We start from the raw sequence: 13,644 nt of genomic DNA on the forward strand, positions 1-13,644 counted from the left end.
ACGAATAACCGGTAAATATTATTTTGGGTAATACTAATTTACGGAATGATGAATGGTCGGAACGCTCACTAATTTAAGTGTTACCCCGTTAAAAAATAAACAGTGTTATCCCGGTAAAACAATTATTAAACCAACGCACAATATTTGAGTTAGGGTGGGGGTTAGCGTTTGGGTGAAGGTGGGTCAAGTGTTATTATAATTAATAATAATACTGTGAGCGTTCCGACCATTCCGACCATTCATCATTCCGTAAATTAGTGTTACCCTATTCTTTTTAACCTGGGCAACGCCGGGTATTTCGTCTAGTTCAAAATAAAATGAGCATGTAAGCAGAATTTAACTTTACCAAACGCCATACCAGGAAGACAAAGAAGCCATAAATTAAACAAAACCCAAGGTTCAATGCGATAGTGTTTTTTCTTCACCAGCTGGTCGATACATACGACAATACTACACCGCTCACTATTAGTTTATTACTACATATATATTAAACCAGCTAACAATTAACGTTTTATTATCTTGAACAAGATAAGTGTTACGTCATAAACGTGCGAAACCTCAAGTTAAAGGTAACTAAAACGCAGCACGGCAAATTACCCAATCTGAAAGTTTTAAAAGTTAAACGTTTTCGAAATTTATACGTATGCTGAAGCTACTCGCGTACCACCTGAAAGACTCTCGCGTACCACCGGTGGTACGCGTACCACAGTTTGGGAACCACTGGCCTAGAGCATGTACGTGTCTCGTTTAAACGTGTCTCGTTTGCCCTTCATTTGAGACGCGCCTGTGTTAGTGGTAACATCTACTCTGTTGCGGTGTAAGTTAAGTTTTATATTTATTCTGTGTTAATTGTTATTAGTGTTGATAACTTTGTGTAATTCATTCAAATTAAGGAACTAAGTTGTCGTTAAGATAATTGTGTTTATGGTCTGTTAACTGATAAAGATTTCAGTGGACATCAACTTTCACTACTGATATATTTTTTTTATTTGTGATTGAAAATATACCAAATCTTAAGGAGCGACTAATTATCGTGCGCAGTCTAAATTGGCTAATTTGACATTTATATTTTTAGTTGAGCGGGTTGATTAATAAATGACCTTACAAACTTGCGTCGTAACGTAAAATTAACAAAGTTACATCTAAACGTGTAGTTTTCTTAACATTACAGTTGTATTTTGAAGAGGTTTTACTTTCAATAAAAAAGCTATGGTAGAAAGATGTTATTGATTCGTTATATATTACAAAATTAAAAGTATATAGTTTAAGTGCAAAACTTTTCGTCAAACTATAGGGTCAGACATACTACAAACATAATCCGCCTAAATCTGCCTCGTTTAACGGGTTACATACATAGCAAGTGTGAATGTGGCAATTTTGTAAGTTTACGATACTAAATTGTTAAATTTGGGACATTTGGTCTGCAAGTCAAACACCCTCTTCACGTTCCAGGTTTACAATGCCAACATTAACTTATTCTCCACTTGCGTTCTGCTCCTTGAGCGATCTGGCAACGGAGCCTTCTTTGGTTATCCTTCGATTACTTCGATCCGGCTTTACGAGTTTATCGACGGCAAGGGAACGTTGCTCGTTGGAATCTACGTCGTATTTGCGCTGGTCTTGTGCTACAAAATGTTCAGTGTAAGCGTTTCCTGGAAATCTCTATTATTTTTCCTTTTATACAAACTATATAGCCTTGTGGTAAAAATGTGTTTTTTTTAAGTTACGACTTCTCCAAAGACAATATTTGGTATTCCAAATTAATTTGCCTTTTTTCCAAGCAAATGCTATTTTGGTTAGTTTCCTTTTAAAAATAATTCCCTGTTTTTATTTGCCGTTTAACCATATGACGTCATGAAAGCTAACCACAACAATTTTACGAAAACATTGTACTTATGAATCTATCGACAAATCAGCAGGCTGCTTACCGATAAACTTACTAACCAATAACAGGTTTTATCAAACAATCTTTTCGCGGTTAATAAACATTTAATTGCATTAAATAATAGCAATATTTACTTCAATGATTTTGAAAGCTTATAGAATAATAATATATATTATTTTTTGCGGAAGAAAGAATAACATTCAACAGTATTTTAATATCGATGAATCTATGACAAAACCTAATTGTGCTTCCAACTAGAAAAAAACTTTTAATTTGATAAATTTAAACCAATTTAGGTTGCTTTAATTTCAGATTTTCATGTCGCTTCGCGCCAACGGTTTGAAGTTTTTCCACTGCTTTTGGAACTGGGTTGATTTCGTTAGCGCGGCGATCTCTTTGTTCGCGATCGCGATGTACGCAGTCCGAACAATCCACCAGAACATGGTGCTTGAGAAGATACACGAGGACTTCGACAAAGGTTGTAACGTTGACACTTGAGATAGTTATATAATGCTTTGATGATTTTCAAGTGGTAGTTAAGCAAGTGAAAAATTAAAATTTTATTATTTTTATTGTTTATAATTGGATCTAAGCCTAAGCACAAAAAAGGTTTCAAAAATAAAAGATAGAACAATGTGAGGTTAAACACGACATTATCAGTTCTGCTAAAAAAACATGCAATTTGGAGGTAACTGCAGTATTTAGTATTTTAATTAAGTTGTTTTAGACCTTCTTAAACACTTGTTGTTCTTTTGGTATACAAACGCATAGATATGAGATCAACTGTTTTGTAACTTACAACATATATGCACCGTGTTGCCTCGATGTTTATCACGTTGAAAGTTTACAAAGATAACGAATATTTTTTCAAAGCAATAGTTTACTAGTTATCTAACAAGGTCAAATCAAACACAATTAGACGTTTGACAATAAGGCAATTACTACTCCCACTTGTTACATTTCGATTACCTGAATCACAATCCTCAAACTTGTTCTGACAGTTACAAATCGATTTATATTTCCTATTTTAGTATTACAGTATAGCTAACTGTCTAGTGCACAGCAGGGCTGCCGAGTCGGAAGTCAATGCCAAAATTTAAGGCTGATAAGTCGCAAACTGACTATCGTAAAGGTGGAATATTATATAGTTGAAGTTCAAACTACGTAATAGTGATGAATGAGTTGTATGCCCCTTTTGGAGTGACTTCATGTATATCCACCTTATTTTAGTTCCATAAATGGGTGGAATATAGACTGTAGAGTAGGAAGCGATCTCTGGACATGACAGAATGGACGAATTGTCTGGAGTTGGCTCGGGATTTGGACTTGAGTCTATTTGTTAGGCCGGACTCGGGGAGTTGGTCTCGGGTTGTTTTTTAACCGTCTCCGCGTCCTAGTGTACACTATTGTCTGCAACAATATATATTACTTTGCCTCAATGCTAATCTGACTGTTCATTTCTACTTATATCCCAACAGAGACCTTCGTGAACTTCCAGTACATTGCGCTTTGGAACGACTCGTTCCGCTACTCGATGGCGTTCACGCTCTTCTTTGCCACGATCAAGTTCAACCAACTGCTTGCTTTCAACCAACGCATCAGACTGCTGGCCTACACGCTCAGACACGCCGCCAAGCCCATCGCATACTTCCTCGCCTCTTTCAGCATCTACTTTGCCGCATTTCTCTTTCTGGCCAATGTTTGGTTTCATCAGAAACTCTACCCGTATAGCACCTTGTACTTGACCGTAAGTTTGCTTTTCATAGCTGAAGAAAGTTTGGCCACTTTCTTGAGAAACATAGTTTAGTTATTTTATAAATTAAAGGGAGCTTTAATGCCGCTATTGATGTTTAAATAAAACTTCCCTAAACTTAGTACCAACTTTTACAATATGTTCTGTAAAGGCAATCCTCTTTCATAGAAACAATTTACATTTTGTAGTTGTAAAGTGTATAAATTAGGTAACAACGTTAAACGACAAACTGTGGTAGTAAAATTGGCAAATTTTTCAAGGCTACGTCGCCATACTAATAAGTCTACGCCACTACATCATTTGTCTTCACTTTTTTTCTCTTTTTTAGTCTTTTGAAATTTGAAATTATATTCAATAAAAGACTAATAAATAATTTGTTTTTAAAAAAACATTTATTAGTCTTTTATAAAGTGTTACCTGTTTTACATTTGTTGTATAGTCACACAAATGCGGCTGTCGTCTAAGATACAAATACTGCAAAATACATCCCACCACACACAGCAGACAACTATAGTTCTGTTGCTTCGCAGGCGGAAGAGATGCTTTCGATGCTCCTGGGTCGCTTCGACTTCACGGAGTTAAAACAGGCCGATCCATTCCTGGGTCCATTCTTCTTTACCGGATTCGCAGGCCTTTGTACTATACTCCTCATCAACATGTTCATCGTGATACTGGACGACAGCATCAAGGCTGTAAGTTAGGCATAGAGTTGTAATTGTGAAGCAAATGGGCGTTCTTTTGTTACATAATGTTAAATGTACAAATCGGATGAACACAAAGCAAAACTTTCAGGCAGAAAACGTGTTTTTACAAAAGAGACGACTATTAGGAGCGTACCGCAGCGTGAAAAAACGCGAAAAATGTGATTGTAAAATGTTGGATCGCAAATTTTAACGGGCTCAGAAAAGTATTTTTCCAAAATTCACTGGACGTTGGTGGAGCGGGAGTGTCAGATTTCTATGATGTCAAGGATGCCGACAGATATTTCGGGATCTCTAAGAATCTGTTTTTTGGTCAATTGAAGCCTTCTATGGCTTTTTGTGTACAATTAGAGTATAATGACTTAAATTATATTTTCCTACATTGTGCAAAGTGGATGTGTATTGTTCTAGATCAGGGTGGTCCAAGGTTGACAGCGTCGCGGGCCGCAGTATTTCTTTGAGATACTTCGCGGGCCACATAAAGTGATACATGCGTATGGGGCGGAAACGATTTTTGTTTGGTCAAGGCACGATATGTTAACGATGACGGCATACGCATCGTCAAAAAGTAATGTGATAATTAGACTGCTGGAAAATGGTGCGCGCGAAGCGCGAAAAAATTGCGTACTTGACAAAACAGAAGACTGCATTCATAAGCGTAGAATGTTTTCAACTATAGATATATTTGGCGAGAATTGCACGATGGAAAGGTCCAGGGCATTAACCTTTAGTCACAGTGAAATCCTGTAAAACAATACTTTACCGAAGCGCTATATATTTTATCGTTTATGTACTTTAAAGTGGTCAAAATAGTAATTTATATATAGGGTCGTACTTTTTATGTTATGTTTACTGGCACATTAAAAAGACGTAAAACAAAGCGCAAATGTAACCTACAAGTTCGCAAAACAGCCATTTTAAAAAGTTCTATATAGAACGTACTGCGACTTTCAAACAGCTCTAACACATACCAAAATTAGGCGTTCTTGGCACCCCTGGATTAAAACTTGATGGGTGATAGTAAACCGGTTAATTTATTTAATAATGTAACTAGGCCTGTAACCAACCAATTGCAATATTTTTTTGATTAAACCCCCAACTTTACGTATTACAATAATTCAGCAGACGGGCCACGAAAAATGATGTCGCGGGCATCATGTGGCCCGCGGGCCTGGGTTTGGACCACCCTGTTCTAGATCCGTTTATTGCGGCCTTATAGTAAATTACTGAATAAAAATTCTAGTAAGAGTACCTCAACCTATTTATTATTAGAAGTGTTGCCGCGAGCCACTAAAGGCTAGGAACCAGTGCCGTTAGTAATGAGTGAAACGTTGTTATTTTTCATCCCAATAATTGTGATCTAAAACACTTCTGTGTTATACATCCTGGATATACATGGAGTGACCCATTTTGAGAACATTACCTGACTTACAATAATGATCTATCATTAGCTTGAATCATAGTTTAAACATTATCATAAACATGAAATATAAGTATCCCGAAATTATTTAATCAAACAATGATAGCAATATTATAGGTAATCATTTTACAAATTTTTAATGATAAAATTATAAGATTACGAAATTTTTTGCATATATAACGTTAGGATTACAAAATATTACGATCGCAAAATAATTACACCACACATTTATGCGACCAAGTATCACGGAAATATCAAATCGACGTAAGATTACGCAAGAGAAACATCACAAAACAATAACACCATGTAATAATACGAACGTTTTATAAGACGATTTTAAAATGATGCGTCATCATAGAAACGGAATGACATAAAAATGTGTAACCTCGCTTTTCATCGTTTGCTTTGATTTGTTCAGGCCCGCATTGAGGTCCAGGGTGCCAAGAACGAGTTCGAAGTGGTCGATTACTTCAAAAAGGAACTGATCACCTTCTGCTACAGTTTTATGCCGAAGTGGCTTGGAAATGCTATTGGTGAGTTGACGCGAACCTGGTCAGTAAAACGTTAATGCAATCAATGTTGGGACAAGCGCTCGGTCTAGTGCAGGGTTTTTTCAAACTTATTTTGACGCAGTACTCCTTAATTTTTTTTTTTTGGGGGGGGGGGCTTCACATGAACCCGGCATACATTTTTTAGAGATGACGGCATAATATCAGTAGACTTTAGAAACCGAATGTTTTCGGTCCTAAAAAAGTGAAACTATGATTTAAGGAGAAAGGCGGCAAATCGTTTTTGTATTAAACTCTATTTTTCAATATACACCAAGATTTCAATTAGGCTTTTATGGACCAGTTTCCTACTACGTATTATCCCCTAAAGACGGCTCTGTCTTTGCCCCGGTTAAAAAACCCTGCCTGAGATTGGTGGCCCACTTGGGAACTGCTTGAGAGGAAGTAATCGAAGTCAGGGGTCACCGAAGTACGGCGCGTGGGCCACATCCGGCCCGCCGAGTTAATATAAGTATATATTTCTGATTTTGTAATTCTAGCAAAATTGGTCAACGATATAAACCAGGCGATACTTTTGACAGATGCATATCATTTTGTGTTGCCCTCCACTTCATTTGGCCATTTGTTATACCACACCATAAAACTTAATATCCGCATTGATACTTTGATCTGTCAAAAAAAATTGTATAAACACCCGACAGAAAAAAATAAGTCCAGCCCCCTCTCCACAATTTTCCTTTAACCAGGGATTCCTAAACTGGGATTCAACTCACGTGCAGAACTATTTTTAGGGGTTCATGAAGGCCCTCTTAACTTCTTGGCGTTAAAACTGAAATTATTTTTTTGAAAGAAAATAATTTAATTGAAACACACGCTTTGATGGCGCTTTCTCCTTACACTGCATTTCAGTTTTCATTTGTCGGACTGAAAATAGCAGATTTCATAAGTCTGCTTTTTTTTTTGTATGACGTTACCTCAAAAAATCCCATGTCGACCTTGGTCAACACGAACCGAAACTGTTTAGGGTGACCACGTTGCAAAATACCACCTGCCCAAAAGGGGTAATATATCAATATGTAATGTGTACTGATCGTTCAGCGTCTCGCCCAGCCTTCCAGCAAGACGAACAAGCCGCCGACTCACCGATGGAAATGCTGGAGAAGCGAATCGACCAACTTATGTCTTACGTCTCCACGTTGGAGCTCGAGTATTACGCCCAAGTGTCGATAGACGAGCTTCAAGCTGAACTGGAAGAGACGGAATTGGAAGAAAGTCGTTGCAAGAGCAATACCCTATAGACCCAGGAGTTCTTAACCCTTTTTGGATCTTTTACCCTTTCAACAAAGATGAATATCAGATTTACCCCTAATATTTAAAGTGGTGCTCATTTAATAAAAAAACGAAAGTAACAAATTACATCAGTTATATTTAGTGCGACGGCTGCCCTTGATTTTTGGCAACGAGTTGTTCAATGTCTGGTAAAGTAGTAGGTAATGCACAACGAAGATCAGATTCAGGTCGATTTTGTGCTTAAGATTTTATAGTAAGCAATGCAGAAAAAACGCTTCGCATAGTTTAGTTGAAGAAACGGAACCAAACTATTCAGAGCTTGCATACCTTGGATTTACCCCCTAAAACAAGGAAATTTACCCCAGGTTAAGAAGGGCTGCTATAGACCCTGTGCAGTTCCACCCTCATGCACGTTAGCACTATAACACCGCCATTGCTGGGTGGGCATTTTGCTGATCTCGTTATGTTCACAACTCGACATTATATATTTTGTTGTTAAAATTCCCGTGCGAGAAAGTTTGAATAAGTACTACAATGGATAGTACTTAAAAAAATACCTTGGATAAAAAATACTGACCTTTGGCGCGATCAAGTGCTTGGCCAGGGGCTTCAGCACTTTGCCGATGGCTGATTGTTCGAGACGGAGTTTGCCGAACGCGGATTGGTCGAGACGGAGTTTGCCGAACGCGGATTGTTCGAGACGGAGTTTGCCGAACGCGGATTGGTCGAGACGGAGTTTGCCGAACGCGGATTGGTCGAGACGGAGTTTGCCGAACGCGGATTGTTCGAGACGGAGTTTGCCGAACGCGGATTGTTCGAGACGGAGTTTGCCGAACGCGGATTGGTCGAGACGGAATTTGCCGAACGCCGATTGGTCGAGACGGACTTACCGATCGCTAATTAGTTGAGACGCACTTTCCACGCGGCGTCGTCCCAGAGCTATTTTCTTTATTCACAACATCAGAAGTTATTTTAGGATGGTGAATATGAGTATGTATAGGACACAAGACCTTTAATAGAAAACACGTTAATAACCACTGCTGTAGTTCCTTTATAATGTGTCAAAACTTTAGTAGCCTTCTATTATTTGTCTACACCACTGGCTCTCAACATTTTTCGGCAGCGTGTCACCCAAGGCTGTTTTACCATCGCCACGTAGGCTATACCACCTTCTTTCTGGAGAAGAAAGATTGCCTAATTTAATTCTGTTTATTAAAAAAGTCCGAAAAAAAAAAAAAAAAAAAGCTTCTGTATAGGAGCTATATCCGGAGATGCTAGAGCAGGAATGTCAGGTCCGTCTGATGTTTATGTGCAGCCCACCACTTATTCTCACTTTCAGTAGGCTTTATTTAAAACAATTGTTTTCACTATCATCAAAACGTGTAGAACTCGCAGTGTTTAATGTAGGCTAAATCTTATATACTTTAAGACTATAATCGAGTCTAATGTCGCATTTCAACATCCGTCAAACACGTTTGTGCATCATTATTGCTAAGCAAGATTGGTGTTTTTCTAAATGTGTGTTTTGCAGGCCTTTTTAAGGAAATATATCAGCTCAAAGGTGTTGTACCATGACATGATACGGCATGGCGATATTTACTTGAGTTCACTCTTAAAGAGCGGGTGTTTATAAGTTGGGTTTACACAAATAAAGTTCCAACAAATTTCTTATTACCGATATGGTTGTACCCAGTTAGTGTGTTTTTAGTTAGCTGCTGATCAATTGCCATTCAAAATTGGCTGAACTGGCAGCTTTAATTCGCTAAGTTTAATATTTATTGTTTAAACAACACTCATTTAGTATTAGTCTCCCGGAAAACGACGTTCGCAATAGATTTGTAAACAAATTGCATAGTATACAAGAACTTTTAGTTGATTTTAAAATTGTCAATGTGTGTATCATTCGACTGGTTTCGCATAAGCCGTAGGCCACTGATGTTTAAAAGTCAGTCAAGCGAGATGAACTGAAGAAGAAATGTCGTTTGTCATTTTGTCGTCTTGTGGGCTTCCAGCGTCATTTTAAGACTCCAGTCAGTAAAGCACAAACTACTGTGATTTGAGGCGTTGCAATGTAAGTCCAATCGCTGTAGTTTTTCAAGTAAAGAGCGAGGTTCATTTTGTCAAGCTGAATAAAATTATGGTAAAGTGCGACTTAGCCTACTACCAGACCTAGCATTTTCTATCACGACAAGACAGCTTAGTCATGTTGTTATTTACTCGCCGTTTGTACACACTGTTTAAAGAGAAAGTATAACAACTTAAAAACAATTACACTTGTAGTTAAGGAACAACGAGATTTTATATTGTAAATCGATTAATAGTGACAAAAGTATAAGCTATACGTTAATCTGCTGGGCCCGCATGGAGTTATGATAGAGTTTGACTTACTGCCAGACCTAGCATTTTCTTTCACGACAAGACGGATTAGTCATGTTGCCCGCAACCGGCCGTCCGTACACACTTTTATGCATTATTTAACGTATAAAAAAGTACAAAAATTTATAGTTAAAAACTCACACTTGTATATAACCGGATGAAAATAATTACTGTTTTTTTTTTCTGTTTGCTGCAGCGATGTGAAGTAACAAAACATGCCTGATTCAACGCAGGAAATAAAGTGCAACTTTAAGGTTTGACAAAGGCTTACTAGCTGGTCTGTTGGTTAAGTATGGTAAAACCAAGTAATGTTGCTCCCGATGTTGGTGTCCAAAATCACATTCATATAGGTACAGCAAACAATTGTTGGTTTCCGGCAAATGCCAAAGATGTGAATAATTTGGCCACCGATAATGAAGTTCTACAGGATATCCTTGAACAATTGAGTGAGGTGTTTGGTCGTAAAGATAAAAATGGGAACAACAGGTTTTACAATCACGCCAAAGTTTGGCTTGAAAAAGAGTCGGCTCGCATGAGCAGTTCCAAGCCGCTTAAGGGTAAGAAAACCTAATTATTTGCAAAAAAGTAATTGTTTTGATTAAATATACTGTAATAGACAAGGTGGTTTTGGAAATGTGTCAATATAAAAATAACATTTTTACGCTTCGCGCTGTCGCAGTGAGTTATTTAGATGCTATCTAATTGTACAGATCTGGCCTACCATTCTTTCTTGTCCCGTGTTTTAAAACTTAAAACTTTAATAAAACTATTGATTGTACTTATTTTTCTATTTATTTTAGTTTCTGTGCAATGTGAGAGTGATATTACTGATGGCGCTTCGAAACCTCGTAAAAAGAATCGAGTTCCTTTCAAACGAACACGGATGGTATATTGCGCAAGCATAGTCAAATTTCCAATGCATTTACATGAGTTAAGAATGGCTGCTATAGACCCTGTGCAGTTCCACCCTCATTCACGTTAGCACTATAATACCGCCATTGCTGGGTGGGCGTTTTGTTGGGCTCGTTTATGTTCACAACTCGACATTATATATTTTGTTGTTAAAATTGCCGTGCGAGAAAATATTAAAATCGTTGGTCCTTAACTTTATTCAAAACAAATACCTTGGATAAAAAATACTGACCTTTGGCGCCATCAAGTGCTTGGCCAAGGGCTTTAGCACTTTACCGATCGCTGATTGGTCGAGACGGCCTTACCGATCGCTGATTAGTCGAGACGCATCTTTGCCAGCCACACGGCGTCGTCCCAGAGCTCTGAATCTTGTGTATTTCGACTTTGTGTGTTTAAACACTGTTACTGCCGTTGTTAGGTTGCTTCACTGCCTTCCTGGACTCGTTACAGTATATTGCTTTTTGTTGGCATGAACAATGGAAAATTCTGGGAATAAGGTTGTCCTAACAGCATTTATATTTCTGATATTAGGCCACAACTTTTAAAAAATTTCATAGTCCATCAACGAGAAATATCCTAAACCCGCCCTTGAGTATGCAAAACTTTTCATTTAAAAACATCTAGTTGCACTACATTTGTAAGTACTTAGGCTATACCTATATGTCTAATTTACAAAATCAGAATTTATTTTGGTTTAGGATGATACTTATTTAATATCAGAGTATGCATATGGAGTTTGATAGAAAATACGTCAACAACCACTGCTGTAGATTCTTTGTGTTGGGTCAAAACTTTAGCACTATTTGTTCCACTTGGACTCAACCCTACCGGCGGCGTGCCGCCCATAAGGGCGTTTTACTGTCGAAACGTTCAACTTGATTTTAAGAGAAAAGAGATCTACTTACGGAGCATAATGGTTGAAGAATATCAAAGCCCATACAGAAGTGCAGGTATCATTTTCAACGTTTCAAAAAACTCTTTATTCATTTTCAACATAGTCTAATGATTAAAGAGTTATTCGAAATGTTCAAAATAATAACTAAATATGTATGGGCTTTTAATTCTGATTAGATTTACTTATGTTTACTGAAACACAAGAAAAATTAATTCATATTCATTACAGCTAAAAATAATCAAAAAAAAAATTGATTGAAGCTATAGCCAGGGGCGGATTAAGGCGTGGGCTGAGGGGCTGCAGCCCCAGGCCCACTAACAAAAATAGGCCCACCGCTAACAACTTAATATGACCAACCGAAGTTATCTTGTATAAAAAGTTATATTTTAGAGATATCACCACATCTTTTTTTGAGACCGTCAGGCTGTAAACTTGTGACGTCTGTGCATGCTTGTTACTACACAAATTAAGCTACTATGCGAAAACAAACTTATAACAAACCACAATGAGCTACCCTAAGTAATGTTTAGCTCAGCCAGATTGTTACAGGACCTAAAAATCGTGAATGTTTCAAATAATTATTTCGGTGTTGTGCCAGCATGCTTCGTAAGGTAACAAGCCTCATAGGCAGTGTTAAAGAATTTGTTGTGTAGAGGAGTGTTACAAAAACATGTTAGAATGTGATGTAAGTATAAGGTTTGACGAAGTCATGTTTCATGCTAAATTACAAATAAGACTAAAATACAAAAAGTGGTTAGGAAAAGCAAAAATCTAGAAAAGAGAAAAAGTGCGATTGGTGAGCGGGGACAACTCTGAAAACACATTACCTGACCCATCAAACAGATTTGAAGAAGAACCGTGTTTGCTTTTTCCGTTTCTGGCGGAACTATACCAAGTCTAACCGTAATATTAAAAAGTGTGCTAAGACTTTGCTTCAGTGTTTTACCCAGATGATCTGAAAAAATCACTGCCTGAAGAGATGATTCATTTTTCTTCACTGCTAAAACCATTTTAACATAGAAAGTAGCAGCTCAAATGTTTAGATTTGTTAGGGAAAATGAGTTCATGTATGCGTTTTGTAACGTGTCTTTTGTATTAAGGATGCATCTTTTATCTAATGCTTACCAATTGTTTAGGCGAACGCTTATTTTCGGTCCTTAAAAGACTACCAAAATGGGTTCGTCTATTCCAAGGGTCGGAACCTACGAGCCGCGAATACAATTCATCTGGCCCGCCGCCTCTTTGACAAATTAGACAGAGTTTATTTCACATGCTTTTTGACTATTTTAACTACGTAATTGCAACAAATTTCCTCGCTTTGCGCGAATGACCATTTTACGTCCGGTTTGTTTACGTTTTGATGCTGTCTTTTCAACTATCAGCGCTTCTTTACCGTTGCGCCGTGGAAGGCTGCCAAGTGCGTCACGGCGCAACGGAAAACGTATTCAAAAATATTGGACATATATTTTATTAAGAACTTTTATTTTTATTTTCGGCAATGTAATAAAAACTTGAAAGAAATTTAAAAGAAATACCGCTATACCAAAAAAAATCGCGCTCGCTTTGCTGACCAGGTGCGCCTTGACTTAAAACGCTTAACAAACACTGATTTAACTTTAAATGTTATCGCGTTCCCTCAAAGTAGTTTTATTACACTTGTCATTAGTAGTATGGATGACGACGTGTGAACTCGAATTTTAAACCAAACAAATCCCTTTTTTCGCGCTTCGCGTCAACACTTTACTGTCTCTGAAAATGTACCTAAACACGTTTTAAGTGAAAAAAATATCCGAGGCTCCCCTGATTGACAGTTGATCTAACATTTCAATAACACAATTCTTAGTTGTCATGTGTGAGGCCCGCAGAGACCTTTCTGCGTTTGGTTTTGGCTCGCGACTAGAGT

At 37.6% G+C, this 13,644-nt stretch overlaps 1 protein-coding gene across 1 annotated transcript in view; it reads left to right on the plus strand.

Annotated features, from left to right (window-relative positions):
- The window catches only part of LOC146165421 (uncharacterized), a 91,993-nt gene extending 84,427 nt beyond the window's left edge, over positions 1 to 7,566 (plus strand). The window contains exons 89-94 of the mRNA XM_083380922.1: positions 1,453 to 1,641; positions 2,198 to 2,363; positions 3,364 to 3,632; positions 4,169 to 4,330; positions 6,178 to 6,292; positions 7,367 to 7,566. Of these exons, the coding sequence (XP_083237048.1) occupies positions 1,453 to 1,641; positions 2,198 to 2,363; positions 3,364 to 3,632; positions 4,169 to 4,330; positions 6,178 to 6,292; positions 7,367 to 7,566 (1,101 nt within the window). The remainder of the gene's footprint in view (positions 1 to 1,452; positions 1,642 to 2,197; positions 2,364 to 3,363; positions 3,633 to 4,168; positions 4,331 to 6,177; positions 6,293 to 7,366) is intronic.
- The last annotated feature ends 6,078 nt before the right edge of the window (positions 7,567 to 13,644 follow it).

This window comes from Ascidiella aspersa, chromosome 2, assembly GCF_963924565.1.
Source record: "Ascidiella aspersa chromosome 2, kaAscAspe10.2, whole genome shotgun sequence".
Taxonomy (NCBI): Eukaryota; Metazoa; Chordata; class Ascidiacea; order Phlebobranchia; family Ascidiidae; genus Ascidiella; species Ascidiella aspersa.